Source organism: Ambystoma mexicanum, chromosome 9 (assembly GCF_040938575.1).
Source record: "Ambystoma mexicanum isolate Mex_15411 chromosome 9, UKY_AmexF1_1, whole genome shotgun sequence".
In the NCBI taxonomy this organism is placed as follows: Eukaryota; Metazoa; Chordata; class Amphibia; order Caudata; family Ambystomatidae; genus Ambystoma; species Ambystoma mexicanum.
Window position 1 is genome coordinate 557,291,724 of NC_090931.1, and position 21,556 is coordinate 557,313,279.

Below are 21,556 nucleotides of genomic sequence, written 5' to 3' on the forward strand. Positions count from 1 at the left end.
AAATCCATTAAACATCAAACAACAATCCAGATACAAAAATAAGTGTGAGGATATCAGCATATATACAAAAATAGATAATCAACCATGACATAAAAACTCATCAAAGAGACAGATTTGTGGCAGAAAAATCCAAACAGTATTTCCTTACTATCACCACCCTCTTTAAGTAAGAAAGTAGCGCTCTAGCCACACAAGGTGATTCCGCCAAAAGGAGATAATATAGGGCTGGGTGGCATTGTAAGAAATTCTGATGCTGAAGTACTGGGAGGGTCATGTGTTTCCTTACGTCTGAATAATAAGTGCAAAGAAATGGAGAAGATCCTCCACAGCTATATGGCAACAGGAGCAACTGGAGTCATCGGGAAAGCCGGGCCAAGTAACTGCATTAGCTGTTAGCATTAGACTGTTAATGCGAGCTCTCGTTATTAGACAATGATCTGATTTCCTATTGGTTACCGTTAAATACATTTGGATAGACTCCATATTGCTTACAATTGCGTAAACTCTGTTGGAATGAATTGAAAGTTATTTCGATCCTAGCTGCTCCTTGACAAATTGGCTAAAATGTTCCTTAGAAGTGTTCTTCTAGGTCTAACTCAATAAACTAACAGGTAAAAATAACAATAGGGCATTCATCTCAGTGAGACAAACCTTTGATCTATCGCAATCAAAGGATCTCGAACCAATCATCTCTACAGATAAGGGCATGGAAGATAAGTAGAGATACAGGGTTCTATGTGATTTTCTCGAAAACAATTTCTGAAAGACATTATTTAACATAACCAAAACAGCGAAAACATAGATTTGTTTTTCAATTTGGGATGCCCCCCGCCAAAGTCCCTCTGCCCCCCATAAATCCCTGTTTCCCTATGAGTTTAATACCACCCCAAGGCCCTCCCCACCTGTTTCACCTGTTTCATCCCCTTCCCCTCTCCCCCATGTATATTTTTATAAACCTTTTTGCTGGTTTGGGTTCGTTAAAAAAATCCCTCTCTGAAATTGTTGTCGCTGAAATCACTGGATACTGAGTTACAGCTGCCATAGGATTCGACCAAATACGCAGCCAGTGGAAGAGTGGAGCCAGGCGCCATTAATCTTCCAGAAACCTGGCTCCCAAGCTCGACATGCACTGCATACGTAGGGGGCCGAAGTCGGCAGACTCAATAACTTTAAAAAAAAATTGTTTTCCCTTAACTGAATCGCAGAAACATTCTCATTACCTGGTAACTCAGCCCCATAATTGGTCATTGCCCTGGTCTGTGGATCATACACTTTCATTATCACACGGAGAGGTTGCCTCTGGCATAGCGCCATAAAACGGGATACCCACCCCCAATAATTGACACATTTTGATTTTCTGTTTCTTAATGTGGGCATAGCCTGACAACACTGAGGAGAAACAAATTCCTAAGTAGTCATACTCATTGACCTTTGGGATGGCAACCTCATTGCACATCATCTTGTGCATTTTGGCTTTCTTCGCCCCATTACACATGCCAAGATGGCAGATTTAGAAATGTTTATTTTAAGGTCCAGGTCATTCATACATAGAAAATATAATTCTATAACTATTATCAAAGTGATTATATGATGGAGGAATCTGGCAGAAAGAACTGTATGCATACATATATTATAGTGCAGCAGTCGCCGCACCTTAGTTGAGTATCAAGTCCCAAACAAAATTCAAACACTGAATTTCTAATAACGTTTTACTTCCATGATGGATTTGGCTGATATTTTGCAAACCAAATGTTTGTCACAGGCTTCCCCAGACTGGACATTTTGGGAATTATTCGTTAAAAATTGAAAAGTTATGAAGAAAGCAAAAACAACTGTTTTTCAGCCTACTCCCCATTCATTTCCCCATAGAGAAAAAGTCAACATTTCTGCAAAGTGCACAGCAAAAACCGCTCGATAGAATTGGACGAGGTATGAAACAACTTGAGTACGAATCGTGGATACGATTTCGCGCTGCGTTAAGTTGGTCATGACTTCCCCCATCCACTGAATTTCAAGGGTTTTGTTGCCTTAAATGTGCAGCCCTTGTTAAGCCCCTTGGCAAAACAAACAATACAAATTCTTGATATGTCTTCAAAAGTTCGTGTGTTCTTGAAGACATCTGTGACGTGTGTCTTCTAGTGAATTTACCCATGTTATGAATCTTTCCAATGATACAGTGTAGTTAGGCCAGGTAATTGAAACATTGTCAATATACTGTGTCTAAATGGCTTATCACTGGATCCAAAGTTCAGATTGTAAAATTAGTGCAGAATAGAGCAATTCCAAGTTATTTTAATAGGTGTGAGGGTCTTACTGCCTACCTTTTTCTTCACACCCTACAACATCTTTTACTCATTTTTTCATCTTTTTTGTTACTCTAAAAATGTCCCGTGTTATAAATGTATTCATGTATATACAGGGGGAACAATTCTCTTTTGATTACAAAACAATGTACAATAGATGAGAAATCAGATTTGACGGGGAGCAGTGAGCTTCTTACGATGGGGTGGGTTTGAGAGACATTCTGACCAGGTTGTGGAGGGGAGTAATGGAACAGTCCCAAGGGACAATACATAAGTGGACATACATAGATTAAGGACAACCATTATTGGACATTTTTAAGTGAAGGAAGGCAGGACGGCCAGCTGTGCTTGGGATCTGACCATAATGGGTGAAGTGCTAGGGTGGAGGCAGAAGAAGTGAGGGACAGAGGTAGGTTAGAGGCGAGAGAAAAATGTTAGCTATCAAGCAGATGAGAGGTAGGTTAAGAGGGTAACTCAGAGGCCAAGGATATAGGCTTTTAGTTTGGTTTTGAACACATCCATGTGGACTGTTTCTTGGATATCCGGGGGAAGAGAATTCCATGCAAGTGGAGCAAGAAGAGAGAAAGAGCTGAAGCGAGAGGAAGCACAGGGAAAACAAAGAGCCACAAGGGTAGTCGAGGAGGCAGAGCAGAGATTACGTGAATACTTGTAGAGTTGGATAGAGGAGGATAGATACAGTGGTGCCTTACCATGGATAGATTTGTTAACCAGGAGAAGACATTTAAATCTGACCCTGTTTTGTCAGCCATCCAGCCTAGTGATGGTATGAGGAAGTAGGTGTGAAGTGAGGAAGTTTAAAAATCTATCTATGTAAATACATATCACAAGATCAGACAGCAATGGTGGTTGCTTTACTGACCAAGCAGATCTGGAAGCAGAAGCTACATCATCCTTTGGAGTTTCCTCATTTGGTACCGCCACTACTCTGGGGACTGTTTCCAGCTTGACCTGCTTAAAGAAGTAAAAGAAGGAAGATTTAATTGCCTGTATGGCCGTTAGCCTTTCGAACTTTGCAAATAAATCATCCTTTGCTGCCTCATAGGAAGCACCATTGAGAGACAGAGGAGTACTCCACGGGACCAAATGAGTTTGTGGGTGCCAAACCTGGCTCTAATTATAACAACTGTTTGCGTAAGGTAATCCCACCGATAGGGAAGTAGGGCCTCTAACAGAATCCGAAAGGATGAAATCTGATCCACGTTGAATCAGGTTTTCCTTTCTGGAACTTCTTGGAATGTGGGTCTAAGACATCTTCAGGAGAACCTTCCACAAAACAGGTCAAGGGCCCAGAAAGAAACATGATAGAATGTGTGTCTTATTCCAAACTTTAACCCTGGTGGTGTCACAAAGCCTAGTGAGATTAACAAAAGGCGAACCCAAATGTGTATGTTTTAAAGAAAGTATTTTGCGCTATTTACACTATTGGGAAAAACAGAAAATAACAAAGCAAATCTTCAACAGCAACAGGATGGCCTCTATTTGGCGTTCACAGTTCAAGTCTCTAGCTTGCAAATCCTAAGCCTGTTTTCCTCCTCGATGTGGATGACCAATTCAAAGTCACTGACAGTCCTGGGGCGTCCACACACTTCTTTCTTGTCTTTTTAGCTGATCAAATCCGGTTCTCTGCTATTCGCTACCGGTGTCGTGTAGACCCTTGTTCTTGGGTCTCTGGGCCCACATGAGTTTGCCCATTATCCATACACAAGGGTAGGCACTGGGCATTGTAATGTTGGACAAAACCTCAGCGCTTCTACCAAGAGGCTGATGAGCTAGGTTTACCAAGAGGCTTCACTTCTACTTCCTCTCCACCTCCCTTTCTCAAGGTGTTGGCCTTATTTGTCATGGCCTTTTTCTCGCTTACCCCCTCAGTGGCCAGTAATGATCTTGTACCAAAGGTAAACTGTCTGCACTTCCTATCCTCTCCTCTCCAATCTGTCTCTCCTTGACAGTTTGCCATGGGCTAGTACCTCTACTCCTCACAGACTTATCCTGATCAGACGGTGGGTTTGCCTACTCCTGATCCCTCTATCTCCTCTCCTCTGGGAACTTCTCTCTTTCTTTGGTATTTCTCCAAACCGCCTCCTCGTCTCTCCTTTTGACCTCCTCCTTGCCTATCTTATGTTATCTCTCATATTCTCCTGAATATCATCTACAGCCTCTTCTTTCTCTCTATCTTGAACATCTCCGTCAGTGCCATCGTGCTCTCCAGGTATCCTGTTCCAACCTCCTTCTAACATTGCTTTCCCATCTTCCTTATATGCCTCCAAACATACATTACATTGTGTTCCCCTACCTACTTCCTCTCTTCTCAATCTTCTAACCACCTCCTTTTCCACACCCTCCTCCGCCTCTCTCCATTTCCTTACACCTGCCTCTATAATGTTCCTTCTCACCTTCCTTATAATGCTCAAACCTTCCATCTCCTAACTCCAGCCATCTTTCTTTGTGCTCCTCCCTCCACGTCTCTCTGCTCCCAAAAGCCTCTGCACCTGCTCACACACTTACTTGCACCCACACCCTGCTCCTCTTATTGGCACAGTCATATTTGGGAGTAAGGACACATGTGTAAACGTGTGATGGCTGTTACAGGATTAGGTCGTGGTTGCTCTAGATTGATTTCACATGCTAGTAATGACAGTGTGTTGTGATGCAGACCATGCCGATTTCAGGCTGGTCTGTTACCTTGGACCTCATGTATAAGTTCAGGATGCAAATGAACAGACTGACTCCACTCAAACTCTTCCAGTCAGACAGTGGCAGTACGTCAGGTGCCTTCAGCATGCTGCTGCTGGGTTAAACAGTGTCAGTAAGACCTTCAACTATTCCTCTATATTCAGGCTACCACAAGGTGGCACAATAATCTATAGGGTCGCTTGTGTCTTAACTCACATAACCTGAGGGTCCCGTAAAGGGGCAGGAGAATTAAGTGTTGGCTGCTTGTCACTGTCTCCTGCATCGGTGCTGGGGCATCGTGGGGTAGTCTGTTGGATCACCTGTCAGTGCTCAGCATCACATGATGGGTGGTGGCACTCAGCCACAGTGACCAACAAGCAGAAGGCTTTGTCACAGCGGGCAGACACACTAGATTTTCTGGTGGAGTATAAGGCTGAAAGGGGCCCTTTGTTACAAGTGAGGCATGCAATAGTGGGGAAGCTGCTTTGTGGACAAGTTGAGGTTGAGGTTGGTACCAACATTTCCTTAACTGGTTGTACAAAGAGTAAGACTGCACTAAAATTGCCTTATCCATTGGCTTCCCTGGGCACCAGGGGAGAACCTTGGACATGGGTGCTGGGGAACCTTGGTGCAAGTCCTGGATGCAGGCTAGGTGTCACCCTTTGGGCGATCCCCGGTATTAGCCCCCAACAAGGTGATCATAGGGCGCTGAAGAGCAATCACAGACATATATTGGGTAACAGGCTGTAACAGCCCTTAGTGCAAACAGGAATGGTATTAGTCCCTTCATGGGAATCCTCAGGGTTGTAGTATGTAATGCGATCAGCCACCAATAATTCTCTAGGGTTCCGCCTGGAACATGTGGCATTTGGGAGTATATCACCAAAGCTGGCTGCTGTGGAAGAAAAGTGGTGCGCCAGTCACCTAGGACTATATTTGCTTTACAAAGACCCAAAAATTCAAAGCAAAGGAGGAACCTGCCCAAGGAGCTCTTTCCAGCGCCGGCTTCTTAATCCGAGCACTCTGTAAGAAAGTACATCACAAAAGGTGCAAAGCGGTCAGAAATAGTATGGACACAAACACTGGAGATAGAGCACATTTCGATCGGACTTGGGAAAATGTTGGGAACACGATTGTCATGTAGAAAACCCCATATTGCGAGGCACAGATGGAGGGAAATAACAGGTGAAGCCAGAATTCGGTAACTTTTGAAAGAAGCCAAAAGTTAAGCTTGAGGGTATGTGAGGTGTTCAAGAGTTCTGTTCCAGCAGTACGTAGAAAGGACACATGAGCAGAGCTGGTTAGTGAGCGAAGGAGCCAGCCATGGGTGGATTGCGCTTTTATCCAAAATTCTCCAGACCAATCCCTGTAAGGATGAATTTTCTATGAGTATAAAGGAAATGTGATAGGACCTAGGACTGTCTCTGACACACACAAAGGAAAGGAAGTGATTAAGGTTTATACTACAAAGAATGTGAACATATTAAACATGTGCCTGGTTCACAAGGATTTCATCTGGCACATGATGGATTGGAAAGCTTTCATTAATCAATAACTGGCTATTGCTCAGGTCAGCCTTCCATTCTGTATGTTTTTAGCATGTTGTACAATTACAGAAAGGGAAAATCTATAAGCATTTCAAGCCTGGTCCCACCTTGAAAGGGGTAGTGTTATACATTCGGAGAAGCCCAGAATATATGTGATTTATACCTGCCAAATTATACATCACTGCAAAGGCTTACAGCGGAGAACAAATGAAAATTCCTGAATATCGTCAATGTGCACTTGAGCACATCTTTATGAATTCTCTTTTCATAGAAAATGCTCCAGGCATATCCAGCTTTGCTCCAGTGAAGTTTTTTTTAATACAGTAGAAGATGGCTGGAGGCTTCTTTTTTGCTCCCGAATAACCTCTGTGAATCAGGCATAACTGCTGGAGCCAACTATGGAGAACATTCACCTTCAATATAATCATAACTCATTGTTACCTGGAGAACTTTGTAAGCATATTGTCCACAGTAACAAGGGAGTGATAGGCCCTTGAAGAAACACTTCATGGTGTGTCGGCTAAACATATGTTTGGCACAGTAAATCCTGCTGTTGATGTCCCTAAACCTTCATTTTAGGAGCTCATATGATGGTGTAAGGAAGGCTGGCACCAAGAAGGGTGCAGTAATTTAGCTAATATGCAGTGAAAGATCTGGGGAGCATGTTTGATGGAGACTTTTCCTTGGCACCCCATGTTAGAATTGTAGTTGTAGCATGTTTTTGTTTCTTGCCATGCTATGCTACCCTATAGTTCCTTTTGTTCACGTTCTCAAATAAACCTGAGGCAGTCATAGCTTTAGGCTCCTCCATTCTCGATAATGACACTAGCTACGACTGTTAATTGATTTAACCAAAAACCTTTAAAGTGTGCAAACACACCCGCCCACATTCTTACCTGAGCTAGTACACTTGATCATATCATTGCAGTGCTTCAGTGTCTACACTGGTGGCAGTCACCACAAGTACTCGTCTTAAAAACCTCTGCTTGGGTCTCAGGGCCTACTATCAAAATGACCTATCTTTCTAGACCAGGAATTTCCAAGCAACCCTCCAGGCCCTTTTCTGTGCTACTCGGAAGGCAAGTGCTCCATTGTGAAAGCTGGAAAGATGGTAGAGCTTTTATGTACCAGGTAAACTAGTTTGTCCCTTCCTTCACCCGTAGAAATATATCAGAGAGCCCATATATTTGCACATAGTTGACGGCATAGCTGTTTCACTTGTGGAACTTGGGAGAAGATCAGATCCATTTGGGCAGGAGATTCAAGCATGCTGAGTTATCCTGATGGCTTGTTGTGCTGCATAAGCCTCACAATACAACATACTGTATTATGCATAGTAATCAACAGTACTCGTCACGACTTGCCACAATCATTATTTCTTATAATGCTTCCTGCTCTTGGACAGACGTTTAGTACACCATTTCCTTTATTTTGAAACAAATAGTAATTTTACCTCAGTCCCCATCGCCCTTTAAAGGGGAATACCTCTTTCCTGGTTCCTCTTATGTGCCTTGAACTTGAGCAAGGCTCCTCTTAAGCTAAGGAGGGAGGAAGGCTTCGGGAGTAATGTTGAGTAACACAGATAATCACACATAAGAAAACATTGCCTTCCATCCTCCCTCCTCACCACAGCCCTTGAAGATATATGCAAGCAGTACTGACTGAGAAACATTGTGCTGATTAAAAAGAGGTCAGGATTTTTCTGGTTGGTTGAGAGGGCTCCACCAGTACCAGCTTGTAATGTTATTCCAAAGTGGTAGGTGAAGATCATGTTGCAGCATTACATGTGTTGGACATAAATACACTTGTGCCTAGGCCAATGAGGCTTCAATGTCTCTAGTTGATCTTCTTGGGATTCTTCCAGGTGGGGGATAGATGCCAGAGAATAGATTGCTATAATGGTGGATTTGATCCAAAGGCTTAAAGTAGTTGTGGATTGCTTTTTTACTTTCACAGTACTGCCAAAGGGAGCTAGCAAATTTCCCACATAGGTGAAAGGTGAGGTCCTTTACTTACAGGTGATTAGAGCACTTGCCACATCTAGAGTTTAAAACGTTGCTTTCATCCAGAGTTTGAAGGTCTTGGTGGAACATGGGCAGAATAATATCTGGGTTTATATGGAATGAGAAAAAAAATTGGAATAAAGTCTGGCTGCAAGCGGAGACTCAGCCTGTTTGGGAGGAGTTTTAGGTAAGGCTCTGAGATCAAGCGGGAACCTAGTTCTCCAACTTGTCTGGCCAATGTGATTGCTACAACAAAATACTACTTCCATGACATGATTTTCAGATCTGCCTCTTCTAGTAGTAATGAAGCACCAAAGGCAGGTCACACAATCGTAGAAAGTGGGATCTAGGCTAAAAAGCTTGCGTTGTGGGCTGCACACCCTAAAGACGGTAAGTCAGTTAAATGGTTACGTCATAAGTGCATACGGAAGTCATGCGATTCCACATGGTTTATTTTACATGTGAGGTGATCAGTTTAAGGGAGACCATTATGCTCAGCAGATACCAATATGGCCTATGCATTTCAGACCAAAAGGTCCTTCATCAGGGCAAAACCTGCTCTGCTGAAAAGCCAAACTGTGGATCATGCTCATCTTGTTAAAACTGGGACAATACCTACAAGCTTCTGACAAGTGCCTAAAAAGTAGGCTCAGTGGTGAAAAACCTTAAAATTCACAACTGCACTCCTCATAACTAAGTCAGAGTAAAAGTGAGTCAGTGAGCTGAAGAACCCCAAGGGACTGTTCCGTAACGCAATGTAATAACCATGATAGTACCATAAGGTTTCCCGGAGGCAGCTGATGTCTGAAGATCTAAAGAAGCAGCTTGAAGTATGGCACTATTGCTGAGAGAGGGGTAGATGGTCTCTGAAGGCCCAAATTGTGAATTGAGGGCTGCAGGTATCAGGTACAACTTGAAGTCATCATCTAGGAAGTCCATAATTCACCTTTTGCTAGATGATACAGAGTGAAGATCACAAGATGAATACCAGGCAACTTGAGATGACCAGTGGTTTATGTAAAACGGGTGGGTCACTGTCAAGACTGCAGCGCTGATCTTGTGAATGAGTCTGACATGCCCAGATCTATCATGCTCTGTCGCCAATTTGCATGCTGCCAGGCGGAGTCTCAGCAGCACTGCATGAGAGAGGATCAGGTATATGAGTGGCGGAACGTCCACCGGCAGCATTTACCAAGGTTTCATTGCAAGGTGTTGCAGTATGGGGAACCAAGGATTTCAATGGGGACTAACCAGTGCCACCTTTGCCTACCCTTGTTGCATCTTCAGCAGAGCTCTGGCAAGAAGAGGAAATGGGGAAAGGCAAACAGCAGACATCCTGGCCAAGGAGTTAATACAGCATTGTGCATTCAGTGCGACTGTCCTGGTGAGGGGACAGCACCATGCAAGGACTGAGGTAGCCTTTATTCCAAATAGGTCCAGTCAAGGTTGGATCCACGTTTGAGTTAATATCTTGAAGGCTTGAAAGTGGAGGTGATAAGTTAGAGAGACAGGAGATTGTGGCTCAGTCTGTCTGCTCACTTTGCCTGGGATGTATACTGCTGCCAGGTATGACACTGCTCATTCCCTTACTGAAGACACTACATATTCCTGGTTGGGACTATAGAGTTCCCTATGGCATGTTGAAGTACACCCTGGACACTTGATTTTCAATGTCTATCAACACCAATTTGTAGAGACAGTTTGGTTTGAAGGACAATAAGGACTCTCGAAACACATGCAGCTTTCTTAAATTGGAAGACTATTTCCTTTGCATCAAAGACACCTCCTTTGTGACATCTTGTCTAACAGGGTTGCTCCCCGCCCTGTTACAACAGCATTGGTTGCGATCATTAACAGTTGTGTTAACTCCACATCTATGTTTCCAAGCAATGCATCCTTGTTGAACCACCAATGGAGGTGTACATTGGGGGCTTCTGAACTTGGGCTCAGGGGACCATGGAAGTGCATAGTGCCATGTTCCTTGTGTTCTTTGCCACATTTGTTACTGGAGCCTATGGTCTGTTCAGTAATTACGCAAGGTGGGCCATTAGCCTTGTTGCCTTAGTTGTCAAGAGACAGGACTTCCTCATTAGGTAGTTCACTTGAAATCTGTGTCTCTGAAGGATGTTGCAAACCCAGTTGGTATGAGACTTGGCTTAGTGTTGTATGTAGGCTTGCACCAGCCAATCACCAAAGTGCAGGTAGAGTCTGATTCCTTCTGAACAGAGGATCAGCAGCAGAGGGGCTACAAGAGACGGAAAAGGGTCCATGTGAGAGTACCTTGAACTGATACAATGTTATCTGCACCCTGAAATGAAAGTAACATTGGTGGGTCTCTGAAATTGAAACATGCAGGTAAGCGTCTTCCAAACCTGTCAATGTCAGCCAATAGCTTGGTTGTATAACAGAGATGACAAAGTTCAGAGTTTCCATTCTGAGCAGCCAATATCGGTTGTACTGGTTCAACCCTTTAAAATTAATCCACATCTCAACTCCCCTGTGGTTTTCCTGACTGTGAAAAATATACAGTAAAAACCCTGGAGTTCTTCTTCCAGGACTCTGCAAATGGCATTCTTCACTAGCAATTTTTGGATGCCTGTCAGTTGTGCTTGCTGCTTTGGTGATGACTCTGAATGATATGTTATGATTGATGCATTTTATGGAGGCATCTTCCATAACTGGTAACTTCAGAACGCTTGTGACCCACCGGGTATCGAAGTGCACGATTCTTCAGCAATGGGATCGGGAAGGGAACACTAAAAAATAACTGTAGGGAAATGCCTTTGGAGATGACATTATCGACCTTAGAGTCCTCTACATCCTTCCTTTCTTTTCTGAATATGATGAATGCGCACAACCATTGCTGTGTCCTGCTCTGCTGTCTGATTGGCAAATTGGACACTTCAAAACAAAAACTACAAAAATCCTGTCTAAGACGGGTTTTTTTTTAATCTCATACAGGACAATAGTGAAATAATATAGCAGTCTAGGGAGGACCACCATTTTAGTCAGTGACATTCTACCCATCAGTGACAAAGAAAGCTTCTTCCAAAATTCGGCCAACCTATCGTCCCTTGAGATGGCAGCAAAAGTGTTATCACAATATGTGTCACTTAAGTACCTTCTTATTTTTATGACGAGGTAAGTAAATGTGTCCCATGCCCACCTGATCGGAAGTACCAGTAGTTCTAATTCCGGGACCTCCGCCATACTTGCCAGGGGGAATATACAAGACTTTACTGTGTTGACCTGGATCTCAGAAAATCGTCCAAAGTTCCCCAACACTTCCATTAGTAACAGTATATTCTGCGCCGGATCCCTAACACATATAAGCATATCGTCCGCATATAGCAATGCAATGTGTGTCACCCCATCCACCACTTTCCCTGCGTCCCTCATGTCTCTTTTTAGCACACAAGCCAAAGTTTCCAGGGCCAAAGCAAATAGGTTTGGGGACAAGGGGCAGCGTTGCCTAGTGCCCCTTCCTACTCTAGCTCCACAACACCACTCCCCCTGTCTTAACCCTGGCAGTCACTGCAGTATACAGTAGTTTAATCCAACGGATGATCCCCGTACCCAGATTTAACCTTCTCAAGGCTTCCCACATTCTCTTCCACTTGACTGAGTCAAATGCTTTCTCAGCATCTAGTGACGTGTGCTGGCAAAAATATGATGGAGACATCATAGATTATGAGCCGTGTTTCTACCAGGCATAAACCCAGTCTGGTCTGGGTGTACCAGTCGAGTAACAACTCTTTGTAACCGTTTAGCTATCACAGCACTAAGGATATTTATATCTGTATTCAGCATAGGCAGAGGGCGGTAGGAGCCCATGTCACACAAGTCATGGCTCCATTTTGGAATGGTCACAATCAATGCCTCTCTCATTGACCCCGGGAGGAGGCCGGGGTCATATGCATGTTGCAACACCAAAATACATTTTCTCACACGCATTTCCCCATATGTTTTGATAGTCAGGAATTATAAGTGGGGGTGCTGGTTATGGCGAGTAGGCTTACCCTGGCTGTGATACCACTCCCCAATCTTGAAACAGAAGGTATGGATTTGTAGATTTTGGAACTGATGCACTATGTGGGGTCATTATTTATTTAAAGGATATTGCTTTTTTTTTTTTAGAGGAAAAAACATGCTTCCAGTTATTGTATGTTTTCTCAATGAAGGAGTCCAGCTGTGGTCCGGAAAGACCAAGACCTAATAATAGCAATTTTGTCAGAGAAGTCTTTAAGAACAGCTCTGCATTCCAGTAACTCAGATAAAGTTGGCTCCTTGTTGCAATCGTAGCGCTCCCACCTAGATCTAGAGAAGCATCTGCTTCTCGTCCGAGGTTGCTGCAATTAATGTCTGATAAAAACCGGATTCTGCATCATCTCAAGAATCTAAGATATGTCTGTACACTCCTGATATGCGGTGTATAGAACCCAACAGCCCCCAAAGAGGGTTTGTATAGCATATGTTTTGTGTGACTCAGTCTGCACAATTACATTAATGGAAGAATCTGTTCTTTTCATTCTATTTTCAATGTTCCTGTCCATGGTATCAACCAGCACTGGTGAGAACCATGCCTGACTTATAAGGTCGCCTAGAAGTGTATAAGCCATAACATTTCCGGGACATCTTTTTTTAATCAATACACTCTTTATGGTACATTTTGTACAAGTATCATAGAAACAAAGCACTTCATTATCTCTCCTGCCCTCAAAAATGTTCACTGGCTACCGGTTGCTTCACGGATTACATTCAAATCCCTCTGTATCATCTACAAGGGGCCGGGACCACACTATCTGCAACTCTCTCTTACTAAATATTCCCCCTCTAGACCTCTGTGCTTCTTTGGCACCAACTCTTTGGGGGTAATTCATGGATTCTTTGCACCGAAAAAAAGGAATTTGTGCGCCATTCTGCCTGCAAATCCCCATTTGTTAAACAGGGATTTGTGGGCAGAATGGGGCACAAATCCTGTTTTTTTTGGCGCAAAGAATCCATGAATCAGGCCATTTGTGTGCAAAGCGTTTTGCTAAACAGTGGTCGATCGCTTTCCTCAGCTGGCTCCCATCTATGAAACAGCCTCCCCCTTCCTCTTCATCTTGAGCAGCTCTTTCTTAAATTCCGGAAGATCCCTAAGACTTTCCTCTCTACCATCTCCTTCCCTCCCTAATCTCTCCTGCTAATCTCACGGTTGCTTGTTTGGTGTTCAGGGCCCTTATGCATCCTCAGCGCCCTGACCGCCCCCCCCACCAAATCTTCCCCCAGCTTCTGTCTTTCCTCAGCACTTGCCTCGGCTCACCCTCCACCCTGGAGGCTCAAAGTTACCTTGCATTGCACTTCACCTGTTGCTCATCCATGAGCACCCGAGGACCTATCCCATTCCTCCTCCCTTTTGCACTTGCACATTCTGAACACTCACAAGGCACAGTAGGTTTGTCCCCCCCCCCACTATATTTATTATTTGTTATGTATTTAATTGTTTCTCATCCCCTTGTCCCTCCATGTTGCCCTGTGGGCACTTTGAAACAGTATTTATTTCCTGTATAAGTGTCTAAGAAGCGAATAATAAATAAATAATGAGTTTGGCTATGCTACTGCATGCGGAAACATTAGTTCACTGCAGAGGCATTGACAGAGTAGGGCATGAGCAGGCAATACCCATCCAAAATCTGTAAATGCCCACTCAGCAGCACTGTGTGGGCATTTACAGATGTTAATTTCACTGTGGTGGGCCCAACTACATTAGCTTCAGGTCCTACTTGTTAGACAATCCTGGCAACGCCTCTGGTTCACTGCATCATTTGGAGTCAAGCTTACTTCTCATTTTGGAGTCACATTGCTCTCCTCTGGGCATAAGCCAAAAATGACTGCATTCAAATAATCTGCCGAGGCCATTACTGCCCTGGTAAGCGAAGGTAATACTTCTACATGCAAACTGGCAGAATTTTGTTGAATGGGTTCCAATTGTGTGGAGCCGTAAAACAGGCTCTTGGCAACCTTATAATGAAACCCAAAGGCCTTTCCACTCTTTAAGCAGCAATTGCTCAATGTCATCACATAAGGGAAATGTTGTGCTTAGAGCACCTTAAACTGTTTGAACAACTTATTTTCCACAACTAGATAGAGACTCTGGCACTCCAGTTTGGACCTCACATGATCTAGAGTGGCCTTAAGGTCTTCTCTTTTGATATATGTCTCTACCAAGACAGCTGCTGATGTGTCAGTATCCTCTATCAGAGTATGTTCCCAATTGCATTCTGTGGGTCCTCAGTATCAACTAGATACCGAGCCAGGGATTCCGGTGCATTGACAGGGCTAAAGCTGATTTACTGATTCCCAAACTGATTTCTGCACCAAGGTTGACCACATCATTTTCTGACATATATTTGTGGATATGATGTCCGTGCTGTGGTGTTTCTTCCGTTCTGTTGATGGTGACGAAGAAGACTGAGATCTGGTATGCAGACATATATGGGTTTGTCCATTGCCACAGAAATGGAAACCTGTACCCATGCTGCAGTCATGCGCTATCCAGGCATACCAGCATGTCCCACTCCTGTGCTGTGCCTGAGGGGAGACTGGTGGTTGTCGCTGTGTGCCTGCTGTCATTAGGGAGTGTTTTTATCATTACGGCCTGCAACAGTATGGCCGTTCTGCTAGATATGGAGGTATGGGAAACTCACAACAGCGTTTCCAAAAGCCCCATAGCATCATTTATGATCCGGCGCTTAGTCAACAATAGCATGTCCTGAGCCGTTGGGTATCAGTGGGTGGAGTCTGAAATTAGTTTCACAACAGCAGGGCTTTTAAGAAAACTATCGAGCGACGGGACTACAACTATGCCTCGAAATAACCATTCAGGGAGGCTCTTGGAGGTCACTGGAGGCCACAACAGCCAGCTACTAGTGGAAGCCGCGGTCCCAATATTCATTGGCACTTATCAATATCTGCAACAACACTGCATCAATGCTTGCCATGAAAAAAGCACCACTGGTAACAGCCCCACGACATGGCGTACAATATTACTCATCCTTGAAAAAGAAGAAAAAACAGCGACGGGAGGACCTGATAGAGCAAGTTAGGGACAGGATATAATTACTATTTAAAAAGAAAAAAAAAAGGTACTAAACGTCTGGCCAAGGGCAGGGAACTCTTCAAGAAGTAAGGACTGTGGCGAGGATGGAGGACAGGAGGTAATTACCTTGCTCTTGGTGGCAAACTGACTTAGGACCGGGGACATAAACACTAGATGCTCAAATCCTATGTTACAAAAAACATTTGCTAAACCATTGGTAGAATAAAACTCGCCTCTCTGGCTGCTTTCTTCACAAACCCTTCATCTGTCATTCGGAAGGCTCCACACAGTGCTTCTGCTGGGTCATGTGGGAACATCTCCTGGCGCACCAAGTTCACATGCAGGTGGAGAGCGGCATAGATCGCAGCGTCCACCCCTCCGTGGCCATCAAATACTGCAAAGTAGGCCTGCTCCTCTTGATCCTAGGCACAAGAAAACTACATTACCAACAATCTCTTTCGAAATGCAGCCCTCTAACTCATGGTGAACAGGTACTGATGAACACCCTGCTCCTTGCACATGCCCAGTGATTGAAGCACTGTAACAATCTACGGATCTGTGTGATTACTGCGACCATTTTACGACCACCCGCAGCCGCCCCTACATCCATTTTATACTATACCCATCCCCCCACATATATATGGGGTGTAAAACAGGTTGAAATAAAAAAAGTTGATAATTTAAGTGGTTGCAGAAAAATGTTTGCAGTAATGGAGTGGTACATAATCTACTATCGGGGCCAATTCAAAACCTGCCACTGCCTAATAATGAAAGTAGCGTTAGGCTTGGGCTTTGGCTGTGAAATCAGAATCATGACTTCAAAGCAAGTGATGGGCTACACATGAAGGAAATGGCGACACTTTTCTTCGCATTAGCCTTATAGAGGGCATATGCGAGGACGACGTTTGGGAACAAAAACATGATCATTTGCATGCAATACAATGTAATGAATGATCTTCATGACTGAGAAAGTTTTATGTCAGTGAGAACACCTTTGAAATGGTGAGAAAGAAGGATTGTAGAAAATAGAGTCAGTCATTGTGGTCTAGGACACATGAGAGACCTATATAAACTCCCAGAAAGCCAAAGACTTAGTCAAATGCGCACCTTTATAAGTGAAACACAGTCTGGCATGCTCAGATGTTGTAATATAACAAGTCACCCCCACCTTGCACAATCTCTGCCTCCTCCAATACAGTGCCATCATTAAAACATGATACATCAACATTCTCCTAAGGCTGCCATCTCCATGCTGTGCAAGTACCCATTTCAGCGCCTGGAAGCACGATCTGATTCCCCCCCCTATTCTATTGACACCAACCAAACTGTGAGGAGGTCCATCACAAAGATATTCATCCATTTGTATGCGCACAAGGAAAAATATGCAAAGAAACACAATGGTAAATTCACAAAGAAAAGCATGCATGCACAATGCATGCATGCAGATACCCCTTTTCCCTGTGCGTAAAGCTAGGCCTGGTGGCGGCCATAATCACAAATGTGAGCAAATGTCTTGGAGTTCCCCGTCACCGGTGTCCACAATCACGCAGTCATTCGGAATGAACAGTCAGGTCATTCCTGACATTTCTGCATATTACCTGGCTTGGAACATCTAATCTCATTTCAATGCCTTTGTTATGGCTAAAAATGTACTTTTTCCAATTAGGCATAAAAGCACCCCTTGTGAAACACATTGGAAGCAAGGCAGGCCAGGCCTTTCTGAGATCGATAGTCGATGACCAGAGCATTGTTTAAACTTGGGCACATCTGCCTTGTGATACACAGGTGTTGGTTTTTGTGAATCAGGACCGAAAATTACAGATTTACTTCAGCGAGCAGTTGTGCATGCTTAATCGATCCCTGCGCTAATTTATTCCTAGCTCTTCACTAGTCTGCGCGATTACCTCAAGATTGAAGAGAAGGTTGAAATCAGGAATGCAGACATGCTTGTCCTCCATCTTCCTGCGCATGTTTTTGATGGCGTGGATCGATGTTTCATAGTAGAGATGTCGCTTACGACGCAAGGGGAAATCTTTCATCCAGCTGTAGCAGATTTCATGGAGCTTGCTGAACACCAAGCGCGCCAGTTTCACTGTCTCAATCTCTGCAAAAGGCGAGAGGAGGAGAACTGTAAGGGTCAACTAGACTCTAGATATTACTTGGTTGAAAGACACAGAAAGGGAACTGACGAAATAAGGTCTCCACCCCTTTAGCAATAAGCAAAGCAAATTTGTGTCAAATTCTTCATATGAGCATATGCTCAAAATCTAACACAGAAAAGAGCTACTTTTTTTTTACACTTTGCACAGTTCCATGAATCAGGGTTTGTGTCGGCAGTGCAAAGTCACTTTGAACCGTGCAAAAAATACCATGAATCGAGCCCTGAAACCAGGGCAATTTTACAAAGCCTGCAATTCCATTTAATTTTTTGACTTCATTTATATGTCATCATTTATAGTGTGAACCCAGCTCGAGAGCAGTGGAGCACTTTGCAACCTGTGAAAGCCATAGTCAGGCATGGCGATTTTTGCACTGTGGCTCATTACTGTCAGTGATATGGAGGAGAAATGTGGATATAGTCGAACTGGAGGATGCTGGGGCTTTCCGAGCCTGCAACGGGATACAGTTCTCGAGGTTTGGGAGTGGCAGGTGAAGGACTGTTTGCCTTCTTGCAACATGCAGTATTGGACCATTTTAAAGAACAGAGATAGAGATAGAATAACTTTTGTTTACAATTTATATTTGATTTGATACCAGTAGTTATGCAGAGTGAAACAGGAGAATCAATCAAATTAACCAAAATAGCATAACATAGGTAGCGCACCATTAGCCACAATCTCATGCACAACATTGTAGTAAAAATAAATAATCAAAACCTGAAATTGCAACACCTCTGTTTTACAGCATTCCATATGTGGGATGTTCTAACCCACTAGTCTATGCCCTGCAACATCACTGTGTGCTGCTTGCATCAGAAACAACAGGATGGCCGCCAAAAAGATCTATGCGCTAAGGCCGCCAATCCATTTTGCCTATGTCAGTGGTAACACAGAAGACCACTGCCAAAACCTATCATTGGGCTGCCCACAGAGTAAAATGAAACTACTTGAAAAAGCAGTGTTGCATTGCAAGGGAAACACAGAACTGCTTGAAAATCCGTTTTTCCTTGGCTGTTAAATTTGCAAAATAATGATTCTCAAACAGCGGAAAAAATCCAACATCCTTGTTGGGTGTTAAACATCACTTTATCTAAAGAATCCACCTAAGCACAATGGTAGCAGAAGCACATTTCATCATAAGAAAATCCATATTCAAAGGTGCTTGCATGAGAAAAATATGTCAGAAATGGGCGCAGTACCGGTGCTCGCCTGAGTCAGAAGCTGGCATTTGCTTAACCTGTCATTTAAACTGGTACATTAAAATCAAAGTATGGAAAAGAAGAGACTTCCTATCAAAAGCAATCTAGGTTGTACAATTCAATCAAACGGATCCTGTGCCATGTTTTGGACCTGGCGCTCTAGCTGTGACACCCGCTCAGGCTGATACGGGGTTCTCATTTCTCCCCTGGGCTGATCCCGGGAAGGGTAGCTATCCCTTCTCTGAAAATACCCTGGGTTTGGAACATCTGGGTACCCCTCTACCTTTGGCCTCCCCTTTCCCGGATTAGGTTGTTTTGGCTCAGGAAAGTGGGGAAAGAAGGGTGGATTGTTCTGGGGTTGAAAGTTTTGTGGGTACTTGGGGGGGGGGGGAAGTTCTGTCCAGGATTTGGGGAATTTCTGCCCCCCTGCTGGAAGTGAGGAGGGAAGTTCCCTGGGTTAGGTGCTGTTTGGTTGGAACCCCCCTTGGGCTGGAGGGGTCCACACATAACCCAAGATGGGTCTGTTCCCCTTGTAGCAGGGATTAATGTAGTCAGGGGAGTGAGGGATCCCATTTGTGGGACTACCTCCTTGGCTCCCTGTCTGTGACTGGCCCGAGGGCCTTCTGGGCTTGGGATTGCTCTGATTTTGTGCACGCGGGTTTTTAGGCCCCCCATCTCTAAATCTAAAATGGGGGCAACCTTCACCTCTGCCACCTTAGCAGCAGCACGGGTGTTGGTTGTTTTGGGGCTTTTTTGAGTATTTCTGTTTTCTATGGGCTTTTGCACCTCATAAATTCTTGTGGCCTGTTCAATGACCCAGTCTAGTGATCTTTTCTCATGAAAATCTCTCATTAGCTGGGTCATGATGTACTTTGGTAGAGCATGTAAAAAAGTATTGACAAATTCTTTGCTGTCCGTGCGCACCCTTCTGGTAGTATGCGCAAAGGCACGCTTTAATTCCTGCACAAATTCTTGTGGGGCCTGATCCTCCCCACATTGCAAGTTGTAGGCTGCCTTGCGAGCCTCCTGGGTATTTCTGTGTACAGACAAGTGCTTCAAGATGGCCACCCTAGGTGGACCATCTAGAATGATTTTGGTCCTCCAGTCCCGCAAAGAAGCTGGAGTATTCTGGTGAGAAGGTCCATTTCACATACTGAATACAGCTACTGCTGTCCTTCAAATGGAAAGTTTCCATCATCTGCTCAAAGAGCTCTAAGTGATCCCAAACAGAATACTTAGCATTCTCATGATAAGGCTTGATGACGCTCCTTATCGCCTTTATTTGCTTTAAGGGGTCCTTAAGCAAGGCCCTTTTTGCCTTATTGGCCTTCTTGGTTCGGGTAACCCTGGTCCGTTCCTCCTCTGACTCAGAGGCACTGCTCCCAGAGGTGCCTGTCTGGTCTTCTAGGTTTTCCTGGATTCTGCAAGCCTGGGAATGGCTGGCAGAATGTGGGGACCTAGTCTCCTGTGTCCCGGGGCACTCACAGGAGTATTCTGATTCCTCCTTGCTCCCAGGATTTGATGGGTACCCCCACCCCACTGTCCTAGCTGGGCAGAGGTTTTCAAGATGCCCTTAGTGGGCCTACTCTCATGGAGTTCCCCACTAAACTTCACTCACAGTACTTGGGTACCCATAACCAGATGCCCACCCATCCATTCCTGGGAGGTGCTGGTCTATGAGCCCCATATTTCTGATTGGATTGAAATCTGCCATCCCCGTGGCCCTGGGCTCATGTGCGCCAGTGGACATGGGGGTGGCAGAGTCCAGGGATTGGGAGAGATGAAGGCCTCTGGTACTAGGGTTCCTGAGGTTATGCTCAGGTGTTTCCCTTTCCCAGCGAACCTCATCTCTATCAGCCCCTGCACCCTGTTGCCATGCAAGAACCTGAGCTTTCTGTTCCTCAATCAAGGCCTTACTAGTCTCTATCAATCTCTCTTGCATGGCTACCTGTCTGTGGAGCCTGTCATTTTCTCACAGAGAGCCTCATTTTCTCTCTGTGCTTCCTGGGTTCTTTTTGAGTACTGGGCCAGTCTTTGCTGCAGGAGGGTTACCTCCTGAGTCCTGTCCATACTGGCCTAGTCCTCCTGGTGTGCTCTAACAATTTTTGATGATTTTTTTGGAGGTGACCCAGTCCCTGAACGGCCAGGTGATTTTCTTCCAGTTTCTCCTTTAAATGACAGACTTCCTGGCCTAAGGTGTCCCTTTCCTGAGCAAGAGCCTGCCTCTGTGCCGCCAAGTCGTCCCTCTGTCTTTGAAGCGCACCAGCTTTCTGGTGCTCTTCATCAAATTCTGCCTGGGTGTCCAGGTCTTTCAGAATTACTTTATTGCTCTCTTCTTTCTCTCTGTCTAGTTGGCTTTGCAGGGTGGCTACCTGCTCTGTGCATGCCCTGTTGAAATGTATCTGTTGCTCTAGCTTATTCTGGCTCTGCAGTAGAGAGTCCAAACTTTCTTGGTACTCTTTCTGCAAGGCCAGAATTCTGGTATCCTGTTCTGCCTTTTCCTGCTGCAGGATACCCACGTCCTCTTTGATTTTGACTATATACTGCCTACTTTCATTTTCTGACTCCTG

At 44.4% G+C, this 21,556-nt stretch overlaps 1 protein-coding gene across 1 annotated transcript in view; it reads right to left on the reverse strand.

Annotated features, from left to right (window-relative positions):
• The window catches only part of PPM1E (protein phosphatase, Mg2+/Mn2+ dependent 1E), a 1,271,820-nt gene that overhangs the window by 287,970 nt on the left and 962,294 nt on the right, over positions 1 to 21,556 (reverse strand). Inside the window, exons 3-4 of the mRNA XM_069615159.1 lie at positions 17,533 to 17,732; positions 15,862 to 16,050 (exon numbers count right to left, since the gene is read on the reverse strand). Of these exons, the coding sequence (XP_069471260.1) occupies positions 15,862 to 16,050; positions 17,533 to 17,732 (389 nt within the window). The remainder of the gene's footprint in view (positions 1 to 15,861; positions 16,051 to 17,532; positions 17,733 to 21,556) is intronic.